Here is a 25811-nt window from a genome sequence, read left to right as displayed (position 1 = left end):
GCTGCGTGGAGGTTTGGAGCACTCCGACATCCCGGTCTTTAGATCGCTTCTAAATTGCCGGAGCGATGGGGCAGTCCTGAGGTGCAGAGAGGGGGTCATTCCAAGCCACAGCTCACCGCACGCCAGTGCAATGTATACTGCTTACAAACAAGCACGGTCCCGAAAGTGAAAGAAGACCGCGCTGCAGCCGGAGCATGGGGATCTCTTATCTTTATGGGGCCATGTGTTTCTATTTAGAAGCACATGGCCCCATAAAGATAAGAAACTGCTTTGCAACAGCAGCAAAGCAGGCGAGCCAGTCCGACATGCAGGCGAAAAGGCGTGAACCAAAAACCCTCATTTCCAATGGCAGGCCACCGTTTAGAATAAACGGTGATGCCAGCCAATGGAAGTGAGGGGCGGGGCTTAAAGCCCTCTTCTGAAAGTCCTTGTTAGCAATAAATCTCGCCGAGCAAGCAGCGCATGTGTGCGCTGCAACGCTAGGCGAGACCTAAAAACCAATAATTGCTGTCACCGGGCTATAGCAGCTCACGCAGAAACGGAGGCTGCGCCTTGCCTATTGTTGTTTTATGGCAAGGCATCTGCTCCACTGCACTGACCACGCACAGTGATTGGCCCCAGAGACAGACTCTGAGGGCCGGCAACTTTGCTCTTCCTTGTCTGCCGTTGTCAGAGTGTGGCTTTTCCTCTGCACACAAGCACCTGGAGGAGGTCGTACTCACTGACTTGCACTGTCGGTCCTCGTGTGATTAGTGAGTACAGCACTGATTTGAGATGGCAGGTGGACAGAGGGGGCAGTGTTGGAGGACGCTGGATACTGTTTACTGGCGTCAGGGAGAGCCATGTGATTGCTCTCTCCAGTCCCTGCAGGCCTGCACTGAACCTGGATTTAGCGGGCCTCATAATTTTATAGTTTTAATATTCACATATTAGTGACACTCTCATGAGTGAGGAGAGTAAAACTGATGCCTGTGACTCTCCTTAAGTTCGACTAGGACACAAACTTAAAACTGACGCCTACTGCTGCAGCCCTAGCCCCCGCCATGCCCCTTCCGGTTGAAGAACTTCAGCCCCAAGACATCTCACACATCGTGATAAAGCAAGCCAGCGAAGTGCTAAGCCTGTAAGACACACTCCCAGACTCTTGTGGACAGACAGCAATCTGGTGACTCACGTACTCTCAGTCTAATGACTGCACCAACTTCATCCGCTCTCTTCAGCAATTACGACTTGAACATACTGGGCCACACTTCCTGGCAGTTTACAGCATTCAGCCCATGATTTCCTTCATTTATATGTTATGCCAGGAACACCGACATTTGGCGGGGAATGAAGGGGAGGGGGATTTATTTTGTGTTTCACAAGTAGAATGAATAGTATTCATATATTAATGGCCATGAAAGAAATGTGGCAATTTCCATCCCGTGCAACTGTGAAAGTCATACTGTCAGAATCATTTGAAATAAATGGCTCAGATGCCATGCTCTGAAGCTAGTCTTACATATTTGCTAAAAATTGAAACTGCAGAGGTTTTTAGGGCGTACATGGGCATTAACTCTGACTGCTCCAGCAGCAAATGCTGCCTAGGTCTCAGAATCAGAAACAGGAAAACAATATTCTATAACTATTTTGTTCATCTTTTATTTTAGGTAACTACATAGAAAATAAACACACACCTAAATGAAAGATGATTAATCACACAAGTTAAAGAAATGTATGGGAAATACATTCTTTTATGTTAACATCCTGAAACCTCAGTTGGTTAATGAAATAACTGCAAATGTTGTGTGTTTAACTAGAGAGAAACTGAATTTTGTCCTGCTTGGCACATTGGGGGATAGTGACTTCTGTGTTGCTATGATGTCCCAGACTGCGACTAAAACAACCGTGAATATACACATTGTTTTAAAATTGTATTACATACAGTATAAGATGGACTGCCGCAAAATATGAAGAGAATTAGTGGCTATTATAAAGGAAGTGTTAACCTGCTATTCAGGGGTTTTGCAGCAGTTTCAAGATATTTTTAGAGCTTTTCAATGCTGAAAAGGGTGTAATTTGTGATATTTATCTGTTCTCATGCACTTCATTGCTTGGTTTTACTTCAGACAAAGTGTCAGTCTAAGTGTCACACATGTGACAGTTCAATGTGACTCATAAGTTCACATAAACCACGGAAATGTCACACATAAGCAATCTGAAAACTTGCCATATATGTTTACATATTTCCCTTGTCTTCATTGCTTGATTTTGCCCGTAAGAAAGGATCACTCCTAGTCGTTGAATGTCACTCATAATTACAATGAAATTATGAAAATGTTTCTCATAAGCAATCTGAAACCTTGACAGCTATGGGAATGTGAAGGGAGGGGAAAGAGAGGCAAAGACCTATAAGAAAGCAGGACATAGAAAAGGTAAGGAAGATTTGACTCAAGATGAAAAAGGAACTGATAAATTAAAGAATGATTGAAAGAAATGTAAGGCTGGAACAAATAATGAGAAAATGAAAGAGAAAAGGAGGAAATGAGGTGAGAAACACATAAAACGACAATAAATTAAGGAAGAAAGACTGATACCAAGTTGAAGAATTTCAAAATGCAGGGGTACACTCTTGAGACAAGAAGCGAAGCAGAAACTAATTACCCAACAATCTTTGTAGGTGGACTTGTGAGCACCAGTACTAATGCATATGTTTTAGTACTCTGTGAAAAAGAGGGGCATTACATTTGTTGCCTTTGTAAAAGAATAATTCCATTTGCAGTCTGGTTATATCACACGTTGTAAAGGGCCAGTCATGATACAGCCATATCTTTTTATCTGATCATTCTACAGATCGCTCCCAGAGCTGGCTTTCATGGATGTGTCATGGAATCATCTCATCTCTCGTCTTAATACTGCTTATTATCACTTTCCCCATCTCTGGATGGTTTGCGCTAAAGGTAAGGACGACAGCTTGCCTTATGTTGTAAATCCATCGCCAGTTCCATTACCCTTTCCATAAATCAAGACATATGTGTAATTATGTATTTTAGTCCTATAATGCCACTCATAGATTTTGCAGGAAGCTCCGGCTTCAGTAAGAGTTTGTATTCAGGTAGACTATGAAGCCATCTCTTCCTTTCCTCCTCGTTTTTCCATTGTCTATGCTGCTATGCTGAAATGCCCTACGCCTCATGTGTCCTAAAGCCATGGCTTTCCCTAAACTTGTGAACAGCTTATGAAAGCTTGCACAGTTAAACCATAATACCAAAGGGCAAGAGGCTTGCAAGGACAGAATCCAAAAATGCTATTAGCGATTCATAATATAGTTTCCAAAACGAAGTTTTGACCTGAATGGAAACCCTTATTTAACAGAAATGTGTGTCTGAATAGCCAATAAGCAGCAGTTTAATCGGATTAACAAAACAAAAGATATCATTATTGGGTTTTAATTCACAATAATTCAGCAATTATATTTGTAATTTCAAGGAATTTCCTCTTTGCAAGTGTTCATTGTTAGCAGTACTTAGAATACAGTGGCATACCTCTGCGCCTTCTTCACCTGCCCCCAGAACCTTAAGGGCTCAGTCTTTGGCTGTGCCGGTTGGACCGTGGGCGTAGAGTGTGGTTTTTGGCCACACTGTACACAGTCCCACTGCCCCGGCACCCACGGGTGATGCATTTTGGTAATGCTCTGTTGGCTCTTGGTGAAAGCTTGGCATGTGGTAACCAACTGAACACTGGCTGCAACAGTTCCATGTACTATCACTAGAAGTTACTTTCATAGTATTGTTTTGTATGGCATTGGTTTATTAATTGCTATTGCTCACAAATTACATAACTATCACAATGAGGATGCAAAGATTAAACTTTAATTTGGTTTGCACTTAAAATGTTTTCCACAGTAGTGTAAGAAAAATCATGAAATAAGATCGTCATAGTATGAGCCGGATGGTACCTTTAGATTAAGGGGACTAATTACCGCTAGATGCGATGGGATAAATGTGAACAGTGGCCATATGGAAAGTAATCAATTACAACGTAATCAAAAAGTGTATAAGCTCATTATTGGCATCACTTTGCGGGGCTAGTTCTGAAACCTGGATTGAGCATAGAAACAGGTACCCGGGCATAAAATGGCCCCCAAACCAAAGGGTAGGAAAATGTTATTGTCAATCCATTGATTCTATTGGGCTTCGCTGATGTCATCAATGTGTTTTCTGATGTCATCTGTTTACGTAGATAAAAAGGTTGCTGTAACTGCATGCACGAGCAATATGTGTTGCTATTTGCAATCTCATACATGAGATTGTGAGGTCATAAGTAGTGCACCGAGGGTAATGGTTGCGTAGTTCACCATAACACAAACATTTCAGTGAATTTTATTTTTGGGTCATGTCCAACACTTCAGTTCAATTAAAGTTTAATAACAGCGTTCTTTTTGTTTATGTATGATGCTGCACGCCTACTGATCTTAGTACAGAACTAACTTCCTTAAACTGTTCTTTCACAAGATGAGTCTTGGGGCCAGATGTAGGAACACAATTTCCCATAGACACAGAATGGGTACAACTGTTTGATACATCTGGCCCCTAGGGATTTTTATGACATGGGTTAACAAGAGCAAGGAATTTACTTGTGCCTGCTCGGCTCATGACTTCACACTTAATATCATATGACATCACAAGTCACCACTGGTGGCAAGATAAATCATATCAATATTGACAACGGTGGGCTTGGCCACCAGGAATTTTCCAGTATGCGGGAAGCTGCTTTTGGGGCCAGAGGGGCTGCTTGTCCATCTTTGAACGTAATTCTGCTATAGTGGTTGGTTCTCTTGCCTATTTCTCACTTGCCTATGGGTTACACAATTCCTGGACATTGGAGGCCCAGCCGGGGAAGAAAGAATGGAGCAGGCACAGGACCATGTGTGGATTGATGTTTGCTCTAGGCTATTTGCCCCACCTGTGGTCCTGTTAAATAAAGAGATAGGAAGTGTAGGGTGATGGAAAATACTGCTGTGTTGGCAGAATACCAAGGCTGCCTAGTCTTGGATGCTGAATGCCAAGGCTGCCTATTCTTGTTTCTCTCTCATGCCTCTTTCCTCCGTCATCCTACACTTCCTATCTCTTTTTCTCACTGCTGTAGGTTATTTTTAGCTGTTGTTTTCTCTGTTTGTTTTCCTACATTTCTCTTCCCCCTTTTTGCTCTCTTTTCCGAATTTTTCCCTTTGGCTCAGGATCAAAGTTGTTTGATGAAAAATAAATCCCAAATCCAAAAATAAGTGTTGGTGTCCGCCACCTGGAACAACTGTGCCATTTAAGCACGATATTAACACACTGGTGATTTGTGATACCGACCTCAGGATGTTGCTTTTTGTACTAGTTTTTTGTGGATACTGGCCTAGCTTCGTTACTCTACATGAGAGCCCAGTATGGAGACTAGCTAGGGAATAGTGCATTACATACTGGAATATTGTGGATACTGTCCTAAGAATGCTACTTTACATAAAGGGACATTGTGCATTCTGGCCTAGGAGATATACATACGGGGTTATTGTAGAAAATGGCTTGAGTATAGAGCATTACATGCTGGGCTGGGGCAATATTGGACAGGCTTTGGTGCTTCAATTACTGTGGAACTAAGATGTTCAATTAGGGCTTTTACTTTATAGCCCAAATATGACTGGCTTTAGTCCATGTCTTGTGCTTAGTAAGTAAGGGTGGTCAGCCCAGAGACTATTTTATCTTTGACCACAAGCTTGAAAAAAGGTCTTAACAAAGTTACTTCTAGTGCTAATTTGGATAATAGTCAAACCTTTGGCAACATATTGAGCAGGTTTAGTGATGTCATTCATGATGGGATATGTGTTCAACCAGTAATGTGATTTGAGATGTCTTTTGTAACACCATGGGAGTTCATGAACAGTGCTTTTGGGGCAGGCGTTAAGATTGTAGAGCTCAATTATCTGGTGAATTTGTAATGTGGGCAGGTTTTGTGTCATACAAGCAGCATCACAGTAGCTTTAAGATATTTTTGTTTTAGGTCTCTTGAATGCTTCCTAAACAACCTTAGCCAACGTTTAATTGAATGTCAAAGCTTTTTGTAAATTTGTATACCCTGTCTCTGTACTTAGAACACATAGTGCATGTTTTTTCCAAATACAGTGGGCATAGGATGCAGGGCATTGGCTTTGGACATGTTTGCTACCAGTCCTTCAGCCTCCAGAGCATCACTGGCCAGGTAACGCTTTGAATGTCTGAAACGGCCAAAGGATGCATAGGACGCATATGTGGTACCAATGCTCAAAAGCGGTGGCCGCTAAGCACTGTTTTTTGTTTTTGTGCTTTGACACTAGGCAAACATACACCTTGTTTCCTTGCCAGAAAAAAAACCTAAGCTCAGCCTAAAGACTTGTGTAATGAGCATTCACCACAGTATGTGGCCTTGGGTCAAAACCAGTGCCTAGTCCCGTACCACATGGAAAGCCTTCCACCATGTTGATTGGGCAGTGGGCATAGGGTATGTTTGTTTGCCATGCCCTTTGCCAAGTTCCAGTGTCTCCAAAGTCACTGATCATGACCTTTGGACATGTGCAATAGGGTTTGGCTGGACGGCGTAGCTTTTGCCATGCTCTGGGTTTAGTCTCCTGCCCAAGAGCCGATCCGATGACACACAGCCCCTAGTTGTGCATATTGCGCTCGCAGTGCAGGGCGTACAATTCACCCTTCCATCTCTCAGAGCCGGTCTGTTTGGCTGTACACTATGGACTGTAGGCACTGGGCATCGCCACTTTCATTGCCTAGTCTCTGCTTGTCAGTTGGTCATTGGCCATTTAAATTCATCACTCTTTCTTGGCCAGGCAACCTATATTTTCTAATCCTACCTACTTACATTATTGAGAGTCCAACTGACCTTTGTGATAACTAACTAAATAATCAATCCTACGCCAATAGTTTAGAGATGTATCATTTTAGATTCTATTACATATTACTGTGACTCAGAAACCTATATAATCTCTGCCATGAGCTGTACAACATTGCTGCAAACTTAACACAATGTAGAGACAACAGCAGTATCTTGATGCAAAGCCATGAAACTGCTCTTTGTCCCATAATAGACAAAATGTACAGTTTCAAGACTGAGAAAAACTTAGGTTTTTGTTTAGATTCTGGACTCAAATACTGAGAAGCACATTTTGGTTCCATGACCCTGGCCCATATCTCCCTCAACCAGCTTTCTGTTTTTGGTTGCCTGACACTCGAAAACTGGTAGATTCCATTTGTTTACAAGGGTGCAGAATTTAATAAAATATCTACTTGCCCAGGGCGCAGGTTGGTTCATAAATCTACTTTCGGCCCTTTTCTGCCATGTAATGTGGTGATAAATTATGGCAGCAATCTCATTATATACGATGATATAGCATCCCTGGTTATGCCAGGGCTCATACCACAGAAGAATTTGAATACTAGCAATTTCCCTTATGTTGCCATGTTTCCGCCGATCTACATACTTGTCCTGAAGATAGTGGTAAACAATAGTTCCATGTTTTGAATGCCCTTTTGAGTCAGTGCAAACCTACTAACTTACATGTTTTAAGGGTTTTCAGCAACTCTTCTCTAATCTTTTCCCATTCTGGGAAAGGTTGGAAATTTATACCTGACAAGGACACACGTAAAACTTCTTCCAAGGTTGGGAAAAAAGTGGTAGTCTTGTTCAGTGCCAGGAACTACTGTGACAATGAGTGCTTTTTGAGTCCAAAAACTATTTTTGCATTTGCCAATGTTTGTTATAATGGTGAGGGCGAAGCAGTTTCCACTCCAAAAAGATTTTACAAAAACCATGCCAAAACAAGTCACGCATTCACAAAATCAAAAGGCTGACCACCAATTTCAGACCTACTGCCTTTGCCAGTGCTTGTTTCCCATAATCTTATTGAAACTGGTTACACTTATTTTCCATTAGGAATAATTGTGAGAAATACTGGCATACATCAACACATTTTAATAAATGATGCTGCAAATAAATTGTACCTAAACTTTTACAGTAGTTTAGCAAAATGTTTTTTTTCCTACTTTTATATTTTCGGTGAACATTTTATTTTGAAAGCAAACGATCATCATTCTTGCTTTCAAGCTGCTGCAAATATTAGCATCAGAGAGCATTCTGGGAGCATTATACATAGCCTTATATTGCTAAAGTTTGAAAACGTGTGTACACATTTTTATACTGGAACCACTGTCAGTAGTGCAGTCCGAGCTTACAACATTTATTTAGAGCGCTCACCCTAATAATAAAGGCTTTGCATTAATAAACCATAAATACACATTTGAACAACATTACCACATGATACAAATATTACCTTAACTGCAGACAGTGTCCTTCCCTTATCTATATAATATGGTACTGTAAACTGGCAGGCAAAGGGTTTGTGCTGTAGGGGGTTGGGTCTACTAGTCCCAAGGACAGAATATACATGAATTGTAGCCCTTGACTCCAAACAATCTGTCCTGGGCATCGGGCTATAGCACACAGTGGTAGTTGGCTCTCTGCTACTAGTCCAGAAAAGTAGCACTAGATATTCTAATCAAAAAGACAGTGGCTTGTTTTGGTATTTGCATTGTCATCACTCAGTAACCAATGTATTTTGTCAATTGTAGTCACCCCCTTTAAGAGTTCATGGAGCTCCTTAGGCTGCCTGGAGTTAGCTCATTTTCATATGGGGCGGGGCTCTGCATTGTTACTTCAGGTATTTCTGGCAACACAGCAAGTATGGACACTATCAAAGAGTATCATCGGCAGTGTTTCACATGACTTGATAGATATTGCCATAAACAAAGTAACTTGGACAGAAGCTTGTGTGATATGATATGTGGAGAACTCGTATATGAAGAAAGAATAACTAAACAGGTGGTGAAGCAGTGAGCACAGCTGACACTAGGGCTGAACTTTTGGATCCCTCTGATTTATCCTGTTGGGTAATAGTATTACTCTGCTTCTCAGACCAGTGTTTCTTTTTCTTGAAAGAAGAATGCTTCTCAACTGATTGTATGTGTTTTACTTCCAGACAGTTCCCAATTATGAGCGAGTGGTTCTCTTCCGTCTGGGACGGATTAAAGCTCCCCGGGGTCCTGGTCTCATCCTGCTGTTACCCTTCATTGATCAATGGCAGCGGGTGGACCTGCGTACAAAAGCCTTCAGTGTCCCACCATGTAAGGTGAGTGGTGCCCAAATGTAATGCTGTGCTCTTCACAGTGTGGGGCAAGGTTTTCTAAATCATAGGAAGTAGACAACATGCGCTCCCTTCTCAATGGATGTGGGATATTATGTCAACAAGTTCTCACACGGTTTGAGTCCTCTGCACCAACAGGGTTTATGTTGAAACACTGCTGAGGTGGTTTTATTAGAGTGAGGGAATCCTCTCCTCCTAGGTATAATTTTTAAGAGTACGACTGGTGCAAGTATTTTTGAAACCCTAGAGATGAAACAGAGTGACAATGTTATACCCCACACGCTATACAAATATATGCCTAATATAACATGAAGATACTCATCATGATACAAAACAGATATTCCAAAAGCTTTCTCTGTTGGTGGTCAGCCCTGTGCTTTTGCCACATTTCCTAATAGGCAGCAAAAGTCCATACGCTTAACTAGAAAGTGCCTTACAACTGAAGCAGAGTCTGCAATTCCGACAGAGTATGTGTCTCATGTCTCCATGCAGGTGACCTCGAAAGACAGGGCTGTGATCTCCATTGGTGCTGACATTCAGTTCCGTGTTTGGAATCCTGTCTTGTCTGTCATGGCTGTTCAGGACCTCAATACTTCTACACGCATGACGGCTCAGAACCTCATGACTGCCATGCTGATCAAGAAGAACTTGCGTGAGATTCAGATGGACAAACTGCGCTTAGGTGACCAGCTGCTGGTGAGTTCATGTAAAGCCGCTCATTGGTGAATTTAACTTTTTGTGCAGGCACTGGATCATGGCTTAGCACTTTAAAGTTCCATATACTCACAAACACACTGTGTGGCTATGATTCCTCAGACATTTGAATATGAATTGAAGCTGGTCAGCTTAATTTTGGAACGGTGTGAGGAATCTTATTTTGTCAAGTGTTATTCATTAGGAGAGACTGCTGCACTGTTTGTGGTTTTAATCACATCAACAAATGCTCAGTCTTTCCCAGTTACCGACCTCATGCTTTTTAGAGGAGTCTTACTTGAGCGAGTTATGCCTTTAAATTGCATTGTGCCAGCGACACACATGACAATGACTGAGACTATTCCAAAGCCTGTAATGTGACTATATGTAGCATCCATTGCTCTTGATGAGTTTTATGATATATGAAATGAGTTAGACCCATATTGTGCAAGTGAATCTTTTTATGTGACTCCAGCAGACATTAGAGGTGGTTGGATCAATGATGTAGTAAGTCTACCAGGAGGTCTCCTGACATTTCGAAATGATGAAGGCATACAGAGTGTAGCAGATCTTGCTCAGTGTAGAGAAAGGATTAGATAGATTATTTACCCAGGTGTGATATCTTGATGCTGGCACTGTGCTACACATTAGCATGCAGTGTGAAATGTGCATATGATATTGATTTATCTCCCATATTTAGCTCCTTGTCTTTTCCACTGTTTGCTTAGGTGGACATCAACAGCAAGACCAAGAACTGGGGCTTAGAGGTGGACCGTGTGGAGTTGATTTTGGAAGCAGTGTTGAGGCAGCCCGATGACATGCCATCCAGCAACCTCATCATGCCACCATCCATCCCAGGAATGGAAGGGCTAGCTGGGCCTTTCCAGCAGCTAGCAATGCACTTCCTCAGCAACAGCCTTGCTGTCGCAAATCAAAATGCAGCCCAAGATCGAGACTTGATTGCTGGTAAGGACTGTAAAGCTGAGTTTTGGACAGATCAATGTCTTTGTATGTAGTGTTGAGAAAATAAATGCATGTTCTTCTGCTGCTGTGGGCTGCCTAACTGAGTAAAAGACTGCATTGCACTTGCCTTGTAAACATGACTGTATCACTTAAATACAAGAGTTTCCTCCTCACTTCTTGAATTCCATTAGAAGCTGAAATCCTGGCTTTTTAAGTAGTCCCACTAGGACTTATGTGTGGCTAGATTCACACCTGTTCAGCATCAGGATGACCTCCCGGGTGATAGTACGCTGTATAAATCTCCATAACATAACAAGCTGGGAGCATTGACGTTTGCCCTGAAGGGAGTCCAATTCCAAGTTGAAGGAGTTCCCTTACTCCTTTTGCTGCAATATACCGGTATGCTCTTGCCCCTGGGTCTCATTCAGCAGATTCTCCGACATCTAAGGGTCTTTCATTGTTGCTTTCTTTCTCACTCTGCAATATCTTGGTTCGGATATTGTGAAATGTTGATATGTTAGTTGTAGTGGAAATCGGTTGTAGTAGTTTTAGACTGAGCAGAGAAGTTATCGTGCTCCCGGTAGGACTATGCCGTGTACATTTATACTCCACCAATAATACTACTTTCCTATTCTGTATCTGTGGCTTTTCTTGGCGAGATATCTTTTGTATGGCCATCTGTTTCTTCATTACAACATGGCCCTCAAGCCTCAGACAAGCCCATCTCCCTTTGCCAGTGCATCAAGTAAAGTAAAAATCTCCATAGCTAAACCCATAGGTTAATAAGATCACTGGCTCTCCGTAAGCTATCTGAATTATACAAATAAAATGGCATCAAAAAGTTAAAAATGCAAAAACTCATTTTATATATTCATAAAATTAATCATGCATTCAGCACAAAGGGAAACAGAACATAGTCATTGGTGGCAAATAACAGGACTTTATTTCTATAGTCGAGAACTATCTACTTTATAAAAAAAAAAAAAGACGAGTGAATAGACAAATGTGTTACTGAAGCTGGCATACCAGTAATGCAGAGAGAATGAAGAAGAGCCTCGGCCCCCATTGTTTGGGGAGCCTGCTCTCGCAATGCTCATGTAATAACCAATTCCAGCGTGCAGCAAAGTCTAGAAATGTGAGTTAGGCTGCCTTCAAGTCTGCATAAAGCAGACTACTGTTTCGCTGCAACCATGGCCATGATGGTCAAAGCCCTGCATTGGATAAGTGTGAGAATTGTGGAGTATTATATGGTGTGGTTACCTCACCATGTAATACACTCACAGAACTGTCTTGTGCCCTGTCAGGCTCGTATGTTAAACCTTTAGCTCAACCCTGAGTAGCTGTGGCTTCGAGCAGCAAGGCTTAAACAAAGAAACAAGTGTAAACTATTTAGGTGCACTAAGCAATGAAATAAGAAAGTCAAAACACATGAAAGAAATCTGACACCTATTTATAAAAATAGATTATAATTTTATGACTTTTTAGACACCACAATGAGCAAAATCCAACAGCGGGTTCTGGAGACATAGATTTATCAGTAAAACGCAAATCTCAGCTTTTCACTCAAAAGTGCAAACATATATTGATAACCGTAAAGTTTTATAATTTTTTAAACCTTTAAAGAGTTGTGTTTGACCACTAGGGCTAGGACTGAGTGATCAATTCCAATATGGAGAAGGTCATGGGGGCCAATAAGGAGTATTAGCACAGTTACAGTGTCAACAAAGCAGTCTCAAGCTTAAATGACCCTTGTACTGGAACAGGGAGTCCTCCGCCTGACTCTTGAAGTTCACCTTCTCTGTCTGGGGCTATGGAACGACTTTTCCATAAGTCAGGTACCACAAGCACATTCCTTCCTGTGCTAGCCCAGGAGGCAGCCTTTTCTTCATAGTGAGATTCAATCCGACTTGGGTATTATCAGGTTGGATGCCACTATTAATTGGATACCTTGTAGTACCAATTTCGGTAGTCACGTTCAGAAGTTAGCACAGCTGCGGGGTCAGCATGTAACCCTGCACTTGCCAATGGGTCTACCAACACATCCACAGAAAAAACACAATTTGTGGGATTTATTGTTAGGACAAATGGAAATATATGTCCTAGTTAATAATATACAGCACCCTGCCTTGGGGCTTGATAGACCATCCTTAGAGGTGTTTTATATGTATACCATTAAGGCAGGTTTGGGCTTTGCCATACGTTTACATGTCAAATTCGAACTGGCAGCTTTAAAACTGCTCTTCCAATCTGCAGTGTCAGGCTGGGAGCCATGATGTGCCTTGTCACAGTCAGGGTGGCTCAATCAGTGCTGCAACCCTGGGTGGACACTTTAACTGGCATGACCTGGGGACCCCTGGTACCATATATAAGGGACTTAGAAGTAAGTTAACTTATGCTAATTGGGGATAGCCAATGCTATATATACTTTGCAAAGGGTTAGGACACTGGCACTTAAGTCTGGTTAGCAGGCCTCAGTGCACTCTCAGAGTCGAAACACCAACAGCATCCGTCCAAAACGTCATGCAAAACGAGGCATTTCCTTACGATAGGCAAAGAGAGAATTGTCCAAATCTGTGTGATCCTGGAAATGTCATATTTCTTCTGCCTCACTCTATCACTGTTATTTTGTATAAGTGTGCTGCAAATTTAATTGGTGCAAAACTTGAAAAGAGGACTGCAAGTGCTACCGCCAGGCCCCCACCAAACTTTACTCTAGTACTCAAGGCACAAATATGTAGGCAGAAATGTGAAATGTACATAAAGTGACAGCATTACAGAGAGATATGGAAGAAATTTACAAACATCAAGCAAAAACTGCTGTTTGTGGAAAAACATCCACATTTTTAGAACTGTAAGTTGGACTGTTTGGACCAAATGCTCAAAATGCTCTTTTTTACTTTTGTCCAAAAATATGATATTTAAGAGGTTTGAAAATATTTAGATTCCAACTTTATTTGTGGGGTGGGAGAAGGATATTTTGCCAGCATCTTACAAACAACATGAGCTGGGGTGTTTCAGATTTCTCTTTCTGAAGTAAATTTACATATATGCCTCAATGTCAAATGCATAATAAATACATTATCTGGAAGACTGTTTTGCTGCTTTTTTTACTTTGGGAAGTAGCTGCTTCACAGTTTCTTTAGTGCAAACTCATAGTAAATCCTAAACAGAAGAAAATATTATAAACCTAGCCGTGAAGGGTAAAATGAAATAGGCACAGCTTTTATTACCCAACGTGTTTGCGAGAAGGATTATTTTCTGAGATAAGAACATTGAATATATGTTGCTCAAACATTTTTACTTTGGGAGAGAGCAAGGGCAGTTTTAATGATTTTATACAAAATACAGAATCATTATTTGTTGCTAAATGCTGTTATAAATAGACCTGCTTAATGTGTATAGTTTTTTTCTTATGAACTCTTTGTCTTTCCTCTGGTCGTCCTTCTTAATCAGTGCGTGTTAAAAAGCCAAAATCGACAATAACCCTATAGAATGCTACATGAGGGGTCTTTCATAGCCTAGTATGCCAATAATTTTACATTTCGTACCTCAAAAGGTACTTTTTCCATGCTGCGTAATTTTACCACATAATTTAGCCATTCGCTGCCATATTGTTCCAGTAGCCTTGCCCATTGCGGTGCAGGTGAGTAGGTCATAGTCGCTGTTAGTCAGACTAGGTTTTGGTGAGCCTATATACAAATTTAGTTTTGAGTTTCTTTAATTGTTTCCCAGTGTGGGATATGGCTGTAGAAGCAGGCTTTAAGTTTTGTTATGCATAGTGCAGTACTGTGTATCTTCAATATTGTAAACAAATTCTTGTCTAAAATTTAAATGGGTAGGGCAGAGTTCCAATGCCTGTAAGCTTGAACCGACTGTGAATGCAAGAACATAGTTTCCAATGAGCTACCAGACTGCTGACAGCAGGAAGGACTGACAGAATCCTGGTCCCCTAAAACAGGTACTGGTTGGGCCCACCTACACAGATTAACCTCTGGTTGTGCTCAAAATTGTGGGAATGTGCTACTGCATTATGGTAGGCATGATTTCTGGTAGACAGTAGCCACTGCTCATTGTAGAAGGTTCGTCTTATCTGAGCACTGCCCCCTGGTGGCTGAATTTCCTCAGAAGACACTGTTCAACTGTGCTTTACCATGCAAGTATCTAAAACAGTATGCAGTGAGCATGCTGGTGTGGCATGACAACCCGATTGCCATGCCAATCGATCAATCAACCAGGGACTTGTATAGCACGGCTTCTCGCCTGTGAGGGTCTCAAGGCTACTGGTCAGACTGGGTGGAGGATTATTCGAAGAGCCAGGTCTTGAGGTCCCTCCTGAACTGGGTCAGCGACGCGGATTACCTAAGGTGCAGGGGCAGGATGTCCCAGGTCTTGGCGGCGTGGTAGGAGAAGGACCTTCCTCCTGTTCTGGTCTAGTGGATCTTGGGGACGGAGGCGAGAATGAGTTGGGAAGATCAGAGTTGTCTCGCGGGTACTTGGAATGTGAGGCGGTGGTTGACGTATGCTGGTCCTTCGTAGTGTAGAGCTTTGTAGGCATGAGTGAGGAGTTTGAAAGTGACTCTCTTGTTTACTGGGAGCCAGTAGAGCTGTCGCAGGTGTTGCGTGATGTGGCTGCAGCGGAGATGTCGAGGACCAGTCTGGCTGCGACATTTTGGACAATCTGTAGTTTCTTGAGCTGTTTCTGGGTGCCGCCGGCATAGAGGGCATTGCTGTAGTCGAGTCTGCTGGTGATGAGTGCGTGGGTGACCATCTGTCTGTATTCTGTGGGGATCCATCTGAATGTCTTTTGAAGCGGGCGGGCGGAGCGTGTGGAAGCAGGTTGAGGAGACTGCGTTGATTTGGCGGTTCATAGTGAGTGATGAGTCCAGTATGATGCCGAGGTTGCGTGCATGGTCCGTCAGGGTGGGGAGAGAGCTCAGAGCAGCTCGCCAAGTGGAATCGTCCCAGGCTGAAGGGGTGAGTCCCAGGATGAGTACTTCAATCTTGTCTTTCATCCAGGTAGCAATGGCCTTCATTCCATTGTGGAAGTTGATTCTAGCGATTGTGGGTTCATTGGTGAGGGAGAGGATCATCTGGGTGTCGTCGGCGAAGGAGTCACAGTTAAGTCCAAGGCTTTTGACGATGGCTGCATGGGGGCCATGTAGACGTTGAAGATGGTGGGGCTCAGGGAGGAACCCTGGGTTACTCCACAGCTGATCTCCGTGGGTTTTGAGAGGAACGTCGGTAGTCTGACTCTCAGGATCCGGCCAGTGAGGAAGGAGTGGATCCAGTTCAAAGCCTTGTAGCGGATGCAGATGTCGTGGAGTCTTGTGATTCGGGTGCGGTGGGAGACGGTGTCGAAGGCGGTCGAGAGATCAATTAGAATGAGGGCTGTGGTCTCACTCCTGTCGAGCAGAGAGCGGATGTCGTCTGTGGTGGCGAGGAGTGCAGTCTCTGTGCTGCGGATACTACGAAGGCTGGATTGGGAGGTTGTCCAGGATGTGGCTCATTTCGATGAACTCGGAGAGTTGGGCGTTGATGGCCTTCTCTATGGGTCTCTTGGCTGGGAAGGGGAGGAGTGAGATCGGTCTGAAGTTCTTTCACCTTTACCGTTTCCTTGACAAAATACGCATTTTTCCCAGTACTTTTAGCACCAGCTGCATTAAGTAGTAAAACACCTTTGACTTGTCACTAGCACATTTCTGGCTCTCTTCCCACCTCGTGATATTGTGGCTCCTCTACACTGCTATTCTGATGTGGCAGGTAGGATGAAAAAGAACCAATCAGCAGTCCTCTGAATAACAAGGTATTTAAAAGCGATCTGAAGTCGCAAGTTACTTGTGAAAGAGTGCAGCTTCTTGTAAAATGCATGTGCAATCATCTCTGTATTTTAAACAGCTTTATTGTACCTCTCATATATTTGTAAATTCTGAGGTCATCGCTGCCTGTGGCTTCAAACCATGACCTCCTAATGGCTTATGGCGAGAATCTGCTTAGTTTTGGGCCACTAGGACAGCACACACTACAACTTCTTTGTCCAAGAGTGGCAGATTTGGGGGGGTCATCATATAGCCTTGAGGTACGTATATAGTGGTAGATGGTGTGAAGCGGCAGCCCACTCTGCCTATCACTACCACAAAACTCCCGGGAAGACGTTACTGGGAGCCCGGATAGCTAAGCCATCTAGGTGTTTTTTAAAACCCAACTTATATCCAGGGTCGAACTGCGGTAGGAAATAGGCCCAGGTGCCAAAATAAAAGTGGTATACATTTAGGAAGTGTGTATTAAAAAGAACTGACTCTTCTTTTGTAAATCTGGCTACTTTTTAAGCCATACTGTCTGGGTGGTCTCAGAGGGGTTGACAACCACTAAATGTATTCTTGCTGCAGGCAGTGTGTGATGATGTTCAATAAATGCGGCTGTGAAAATGTAAAAAATATACAAGCATATCATAATACTTGCGTTTGTAAAGCACACATACACCCCTTTGGTGTATCTTGGTGCTGAATTACAAGTCTGTATTGTGATCAAACTCCGTGGTACTCATTTTATCAACTCTGAAGGATGAAAATGAGTGGACCCGCTGGGATTTTAATCTTTGACCACAAGGTCAAACACAGGTTTCTGGAGTGGATGCAGTAGTGTACTGAGCCACCACACCCGGCGCACATTGGCACATCCCTGCTCCTCTCACCGTAAAGTGCAATTAGGACAACCATGCTCCAGGCTACAAGATATCAGCCTGCACAGTGCTGCTTTCTGCTGCTGCCTAGTTTTTAGGTCTGGCCTGAGCCAGCGCGCATGTGCTTCTCTCTGAGGCTTTTAGTAAGGACTTCCATCTCACACATCTTTTCCTCATGTGTTTTTTTTATTCGGCCACGCGTTTGTTTGGCCATTTGCGTAAGGTTTCCACAAAAGAAAGCACGCAAATGGCCAAAGGCTCGGGTATGTCCCGCCTTATCTTTAAATGTTCCCTCCCATAGCCTATGTGTCTCGAGAGCACGCAGCGGCGCCATCTGTTTCCAACTATCTCGCCTGCGTCTCACGGTCGCTTTAATTGGAAACAGATGGCGGTCGCGCTGGCCCTGGTGCACCTTTGCTCCAAATGCGGCGCTTTCACTATCGCCGCCGACCTGGCACGCGTGGCCACGCTTGTTCAGAGTGCTTGCGTGTGCAAAAAAGTGCAAATGTAAGCAGCCCCTCTCTGCCCTGACCCCACCATCCATGCCATCACGGAATAAAAATAAAAAGTGCCAGCATTAATCACATTAGCGGTGGGACAGATTGTTGGGAGCCCTGCGCGTTGTCATCATCCGCTTTTAGGTCTCGCCTGAGCCAGCGCTTTAGCGCTGCTCTGGCGAGAGTTTTACTAAGCGGGATTTGGAAGTGCAAACTAGTGGCTTTTCAGGCCTCTAGCTACAGTGCATGTGCTCCGGGCGCGCGCACCATTTGTCTGCCTGCGTGATCACTTTCGCGGCCGCTTTGATGTTCTCAGTGAGCTGCGCGGCCACTGAGAACATCAAAGCGGCTGCGAAAGTGCACACCATATGCTCTGCTCGCATCTCCCTCCTCCCATTTCGGAACATGGTTCGCGGCCGCTTTGACATTCTCCTATCGTGCAGCTAACATTTCTCGTTGGCATCAAAAGGAGCCTGTCTTCTGCAATCTGTCCTACGTTTTTCTCACTCACTCTCAAGAGTCTTTGAATAAACTGCCCGGAGTTGTACAAAATCACGAACGCAAATGGCGTTCAAGTCCGTAAACTTTAGCAAATGCCATCGTAAGCCAGAGCTGACTAATTCATTATTCGGAAGCCAGCTGAGGTTTGTGATGAAGAGGGGGCTATGCTCGCACGTGCGCAGGCTCGTATCCATTTCACTCAGGGCACAAGCCCTAAACAAGCATTGGCATAGCCAATAGGTCTCGCCTTTGGGACCTTATAAGTGTTTAGCCATGCAACAGTTGCATAACTAAATACTTATAAGGTCCCAAAAGCGAGACCTATTGGCTATGCCAATGCTTGTTCTTATTGTAAGGGAATCCAGCGCGCGCCTGCTGGGGAGAGATAAGCGGCTCTTATCGGGTTTGGCAATCTTTATCAGAATGGGGATCAGGGCCCGCCGCTTATCAGCAGCTGACATCTAGCAGCGAGCACAGCAGAGGAAGAGCGGGCAGCCCGGCTCCTGCGGCTTCCGCGACTTTCCATCTCAAGTTCGCCTGTGTACATGTGTGTGGAAGAAAGGTCTCCGCACAACAGGAACCGCCACAGCGTGGCACTGGGCTCGAGGCTAGGTGTGATGCAAGGCATCCTGAGTGAACCGTGTGTGGGTGTGGTTGCATGTATGAGGACACATCCTATGGTCGGGCCAACTGGAATAATGCTGCTAGAGAGGACCAAGTTATGCGGCAAGGATGACTGACGCAGAACGAAAATGCTAATTATTGGGCATGGTGCTGCACATTTTGCGATAGTATCAGTTCATTATTTTGCCATTTTTGCACGTTAACAGTGGACAAAGGCTTCACCGTATTAGTACTAGCTTAACGCCCAAACACAGCAATATGCAACTGAAAGGCATATGAAACTGAAGGGTGAACAGTCAACTTTTGCGAACTGCCATCCCCTGCATAGCAACACGCGTCACCGCATTTTTAGAAACTTTTGATCCGTTTGAGCTTAAAACTATTTTTTTGTTAACATTTTCAAACTATGCAGCAGGTGATGGATTATGTGGCAAATGCGGCAAATCCATAACTATGCAAAAATCACCGTAGCCACAAAATCAATTCCGGTGGCCCGCCCATAATCCACATTATAACATGCGGTGGTAATAACAGTCCAGTGCTACCGACTGGAGACGGTACCCAAACCCCAGTAAACACCCATCATACATTTTTAGGCTAGAATGGGAAATAACAGGCAAGTCCAAGACTTAATGGGCACTTAGTGCAAGCAATTCACCCCACCCGTGGCCCTTTTCTGCAGACATCTTACAGATATGTTGCAAATGTATGCTGACAAGTGAACGATGTTACCAGGTGCAAATTTGCACTCGGTAAAACGTGTAATTGCGCTGGCTGGTAATTCACCATCATTCATCACTGTATGTTTTAGATTGATTCGACATTTAAATTAATGACCATTCTGCCAAACTTGCCTATTCACGAAATATTCCTACCAATGCAAAGCGCTCCGACGCCTGGTTGGCGCTTTAAAATGTCCATGAATACAAATATGTTTCCTCTGATTTGCTTGGATATGAATAGAGATGCTCTATAGATGTAGTAAGGGGGTGGGGTCATTGGGTCTAAAGTATGGTTCCTGCATCAGAGCTGCCCCCGGAGCCCCCCCCCCCTTATCTGGTGGAGCCCACTGTAACGGCTGAACAAGTTCCACATAACACTCATGATTGAAGTTAATAAAAGTGCTCAGGCCCTATCTTTGCAGAATCCACTCCCAGTCCTTATCAGCCCCTCACATCTCGCTAAAAGCAGAACAAAGAGACAGGCAGGCTGCTGCAGTGGCCGAGGCTGTTCTCTCGGCTATGATAATATATGGGGGGGGGGGGGGTGAGGAGGGAGGGGGAGGGGGAGTCAGGTTTAAGCTTCATCATCAATTGAAATCAAAACTCTTTAGATTATCAATGCCCATAATCTACCACTAGACAAAAGAGAGCCGAGAGTACACAGAAGAGAGTCTCACTTCAGCTTGCAGCCAAGCTCCACAAAGGGTGCTCCCTCTGGAAAAAGTATATGGGAGACTGCTGCAAGGGTGCCCCCCTCCTCCTTGGAGTATCAGAGTGCTCGCAGGAGTGCTCCCCTTGAGTAAGTATTGGAGTGTCTGCTCGCAAGGGCGCTCTGCTTTGGAGTAAATATCTGAGCGACTGCTGGCAAGCATGCCCCCTTTGAGTATCGGAGAGTGATCGCGTGAGTGCTCCCCTTGAGTAAGTATTGGAGTGTCTGCTCGCAAGGGTTTTCTCCTTTGGAGTCAGTATCTGAAAGTCTGCTGCCAGGGTGCCCCCTTTGGAATACCAGAGTGCTTGCTTGAGTGCTCCACCTGAGTGAGTATTGGAGTGTCTGCTCGCAAGGGTGCTCTGCTTTGGAGTATATATCCTAGAGTGCACTCCACTTTGGAGTAAGTATATAAGAAAAGGCTTGTGAAAGGGCTTGCCTTTGGAGTAAGTATCAGAGTGCTCGCATAGATGCCCCCACCTTAGAGTATATATCTGAAATAGTGCTCATGAGTGTGTGCTCCCTATGAACTATTCAAGTGCAAGCCCCCGAGCGTGCCGCACTTTGGGGTAAGTATTGGAGATTGCTTGCATTGTGTTGTCCTCAGGACTATGCATCTGTAAGAGTGCTTGTGAAGTTGTGAATGTGCACCCATCTCTAGTAAGTACATGTCAGGCGCGCAACACCCATTGGGCTCACCGGGCTTCAGCCCCCCCCCCCCGTCATGTGTGTCAGCCCGGCTGAGACAGCCTCGCGGGCTGGCGTCCGTCTAATTGCAGACGGACCCGAGTACTTAACAGGTCTTTAAAAGACCATTTACTCGTTAATGAGGCTTTTGTTGTATTTTCACCCCTTTTTACAGCCGTTCTGCCTGTGGCTAGAAGACTTAGCCCCCCCTGAAATTTTATCAACTCCCCCCCCCCCCCGCCCCCCCCCCCCGAAATTTGGCTCTAGTTGCCCGCCTGGTACATGTGTGTCATCATAGGCCTAAGTATCTAAAAAAGCGCTTACAAGTGCGCGGCCGCCTGGAGTATGCACCTGCACAAGTTCGCACTAGTGTGTTCCCTTTAGGACAAAGTACCTGAAAGAGTGCTCCCCTTAGGAGAAAGTGTTTGAGAGTGCGCTCGTCAGTAGGCGCCCCTTTAGAGTAGGCATCTGGGAGAGCACTTACAATTGTTCTCCATTTTGGAGTAAGCATCTGGAAAAGTGCTTGTGAGTGTGATCTCTCTGGATTATCTGAGTGAGTGCTCTCAAGTATCCTCCCCTCTGGAGTAAGTATCTGAGAGCATTGGCGAGTGTGCTACCCTCTGGGGTGTGCATAGGAAAGTGCTCACGAGGGTGCTCCCCTTTGTACCTGAAAAGAGTGCTCACGTGTGTGCTCCCATCGGCAGTAAGTACCTCAGGAGGAGTGCTCATGTGTGTTCTCCACTCTGCAGTAAGTACCTCACGAGTGAGCTCCCCTCTAGAGTAAGTACCTCAGGGAGAGGGCTCACGTGTGTGCTCCGCTCTGAGGTGTGTATAAGAAAGTGCTCACACCCTTTGTGCCTGAAAAGAGTGCTTACAAGTGTGCTCCCCTCTGGAGTGAGTACCTCACAAGTGAGCTCCCCTCTGGAGTAAATATCTCACAAGTGAGCTCCCCGCTGGAGTAAATATCTCACAAGTGAGCTCCCCTCTGGAGCAAGTACCTCACAAGTGAGCTCCCCTCTGGAGTAAGTACCTCACAAGTGAGCTCCCCTCTGGAGTAAGTACCACAGAGAGAGAGTGCTCACGTCTGTGCTCCCCTCTGCAGTAAGTACCTCCGTTGGAGTGTTCATGTGTATACTCCACTCTGCAGTAAGTACCTCATGTTGTGCTCCCCTCTGCAGTAAGTACCTCAGGGAGAGTGCTCACGTGTATTCTCCGCTCTGCAGTAAGTATCTCACTTGTATACTCCCCTCTGCAGTTCGTATCGGAGGGAGCTCTCGCCTCCTGGCTGTGGTTTTTCATCTCATTGAACACAGATCACACGTGGTGCCAGCTGCCTCTGTACTGTCCAGGTCTCCCACAGAGTTCTCAGGGGAGTGGGCTGACCCACAAATCGCCAACCACGAAAATATCAACCACACCTGGAAGTAGAGGCCCATCACCAACTTCCCCTCACACCAGGGGAGTTAGGAGGAGTTGTGGGGGTGATTAGGGACCCTACAGGGTCCAGGGGTGTGTTTACACAGGGTGAGGGAGCAGAGACACAGAGGAAAGTAGAGCGAACGAGAGCAAAAGAGAAAGCGCGAGACAGAGATTTTTGGGGTTGAAGATAAGGGGTTTTTGGGAGGCAATGACAAGGTTCAACGCATTCAGTATGACAGTTGAATGGGGGCTACATGGCAGTCTGCGTGGGTGGGCAGTGCCCATCTAAGGTCCATCAGGGGCTACAACATTGCCTATCTGTGGGATGTTGTAGGATATTTTGGGCGCCACAGGTCTCTTAGGAGGCAAAGCAAGGGAATGTGGAGGGGCCAAACCAAAGGTTATGCTGGGGGCGCAGGCAAAGTTCTGTTGGGGCTTAGGTAAATTTTTTGGTCGATGCCTGCAACAGCAAGGTCATTCAGGAATATTGGAATGTCAGTGGTTGTACCCTCTGACCCAGGCACGGGCCTAGACGAGGGCCAGGCAAGGTTGAGGGCCAGGCACAGGCCTAGTCGAGGTCTAGGCACGGGCCTAGTCGAGGGCCAGGCTCAGGTCTTTCCGGGAAAACTCTGTGAACAATGAGTGATGTGGTAGAACCCAAGGTTTTTTGTTTTTGTGTTTTTGCCAGGGCATTCTGTATTGTGGTAGGGACTTGAAGCTATGCCCACTCTCCACCCACATTTTTCATTGGCTTGTGTCATTGTTCACTATAAACTGTGGATGTTCATTGATCAAAAGGCTTAGTAGTCCCTCCTTAGCACCGCCTTGTCTCATTTTGTAACCTTCCATGGCGACATCCCCTGGTTCGTGTGTTGTTGCTCGGTAGGCTTTATTTACAGCCTCCGAGGACTATTTTCTGAAATAGCTTTCTCCTGCCTGCTGCTGCAGGAAGGACACGCTCTCTCCTAACACTTTTAAAAAAAATTAACGTCACACATTTGCAATGAAATAGGTCTCGCATTTGCGAGAGTTTAAGCTATTGGCATTGTAAATAACAATGCCTTTTATTTATGTGTTTTAAAGACAACACATGAATAAAAGGCATTGTCATTTACAACGCAAATAGCTCAAACTCTCGTAAATGCGAGACTTATTGCATTGCAAATGCTTATTATTTAAAGATGTTTATTACAGCAGCCACACGGTGCCACAAGGTGGGTTAAGGACACATACACAGTAGTGAAATCGTACCACACATAATCTGTCTGATTACCTATTTTCAGGACCCCTGGAACTATGCGCATTGGAGGGACAACTTATGCGGCGAGGTTTAGTAAATTATGCGGTAAAAAAGTCAAATTATGACGAACTATGCAGCACCTTTTTTTAAAGTATTAACGCTGTCAAGGCATTAGGTGCACCTTTTAAATACCATTCTAACACCCAAATTCAGTAATAAGCTACAGAAAGATGACCAGTCAACCATTGCAAACAACACCACGTGTTGTTGCATTTTTAGTAACGTTTTGAACCGTTTGAGGTAGATACAAAATGTATTTTTGTTAAAATCTGCAGATTATGCAGAGGATGATGGATTATGTAGCAAATGCGGAAAATCTATAATCATGCAAAAATCACCGCGACCGCACAATCGCATAATTCCAGTGGCCCTGCCAATTTGGTACTGCCAGACTGGCCAGTCCAACCCTTCCTTATGGTATGCATTGTAAAATGGTTACAGGTGGTATTGCGCTTCCAGTGCCACAAGGTGGCAGCATTGAATATAACAAACATTTTTCCTCTCAAAGCAACATATGTGGTAAAGTTGCTCATAGCATTCAGTTGAAAACAGACAAGGTAAACAGAAAAGGCCGTTTAAGTGGTAAAGGATCAATGACACAGAACCTTAAAATTTGCCAGTTAAGGAACTAAGCAAATCTAACTCCCACCGCACCATGAATTGCTTGGGACAATATCTGTCGGTCGGTCTGTCTATCTATCTAATTTATTTATTTTTACTTCAACATATGTTTATTAAGGTTATATAGAAATATTACATGGTTGAATATTCTCATAGATTAATACAGTACGATTATATACAAGCAAGATAGATTTAGGGAACCATATAAGAGAGTGCATTTCTCGAATGTTGGTAATAACTGCGTAGAAAAAGAGAGCGGTATAAAGAGTCAGAGAGAAAAGAGCAAGAAGCATAAATAAGAGGGGGGAGAAACAAGGGGAGGTCTAGATAGGTAGAAAAATGGGGGAAGACTTGCGTATTACGGTTGCATGGTGTTAATGGGTTACTTGCACACATGGATATGCTGATGAAAAGGTAATATTTCAGGTAATGAGGTAATGTTGCAGGTAGTGGAATGACTTGTGAACAGTGAGAGTTTATGGTCGTTTGATAGTTTTTCAAGGTATGCATCCAGTTACGTACATAAAGTTCCAGAATCTCCTTCAGCAAACTAAAAATAGACACATTTAGAGTTGGCCTGGACTTACCAAACTTTAACAACTACCAGATAGCTTTCCTTGCCTCGCAAGCAACCTGACTGCTTAACCCAGAGACCATCCCTCCGCCCCCCCCCCCCGGGTTGATATTGAATCAGATCCAGTCAAACCTCTCTCACTTACAAGTACATCTCCTTAAAGTCCCTAAAAATCCCACATTCACTACCCACTATCAAAGACACTGTACATGCTATTAGAGACCCCGATAAACTATTTCCAAACAAAATGAAAGGCTCCATACTTTCCTCCTTATGATGCAACCCAAATATCACGATCAGCAGACTACGGTGTTCCTGGGAAAAATGGATATAGGCGGGTATCCTTTTCATTCTGAACTATATACTCAATTATGAACATCTTATTGACATGGATATATTTCTTGCCTTAAGAACATGCAATTCTCTTTCCCATAAACATAGTGCACACTGTAAATTGTCAGACAAAGGGTTTGAGCTGCAGGATGTGCGACCTACTTGTCTTTGGCCCCAGAGAATATGTCCTCTGCGTTAGTTGAAAGCAATTCCATAACCCTAAGGGTTACAGAATCAGGTCCTGGCCAAGTGCCAGGCCATTCTTGGAGTATTCAAAGTAG

General features: G+C 44.2%; 1 protein-coding gene across 2 annotated transcripts in view; it reads left to right on the top strand.

Annotated features, from left to right (window-relative positions):
- Positions 1 to 25811, top strand: part of STOML1 (stomatin like 1) — an 80282-nt gene that overhangs the window by 7116 nt on the left and 47355 nt on the right. For both annotated transcript variants that reach the window (XM_085643897.1, XM_085643898.1), the window contains 4 exons: positions 2833 to 2939; positions 9047 to 9196; positions 9704 to 9907; positions 10633 to 10870. In XM_085643897.1, the coding sequence (XP_085500023.1) occupies positions 2833 to 2939; positions 9047 to 9196; positions 9704 to 9907; positions 10633 to 10870 (699 nt within the window). The remainder of the gene's footprint in view (positions 1 to 2832; positions 2940 to 9046; positions 9197 to 9703; positions 9908 to 10632; positions 10871 to 25811) is intronic.

The sequence above is a fragment of the Triturus cristatus genome, chromosome 3_1, assembly GCF_964204655.1.
Source record: "Triturus cristatus chromosome 3_1, aTriCri1.1, whole genome shotgun sequence".
Taxonomy (NCBI): domain Eukaryota; kingdom Metazoa; phylum Chordata; class Amphibia; order Caudata; family Salamandridae; genus Triturus; species Triturus cristatus.
The sequence above is the reverse complement of the archived record's forward strand: the minus strand, read 5'-3'. Positions and strand labels throughout refer to the sequence as shown.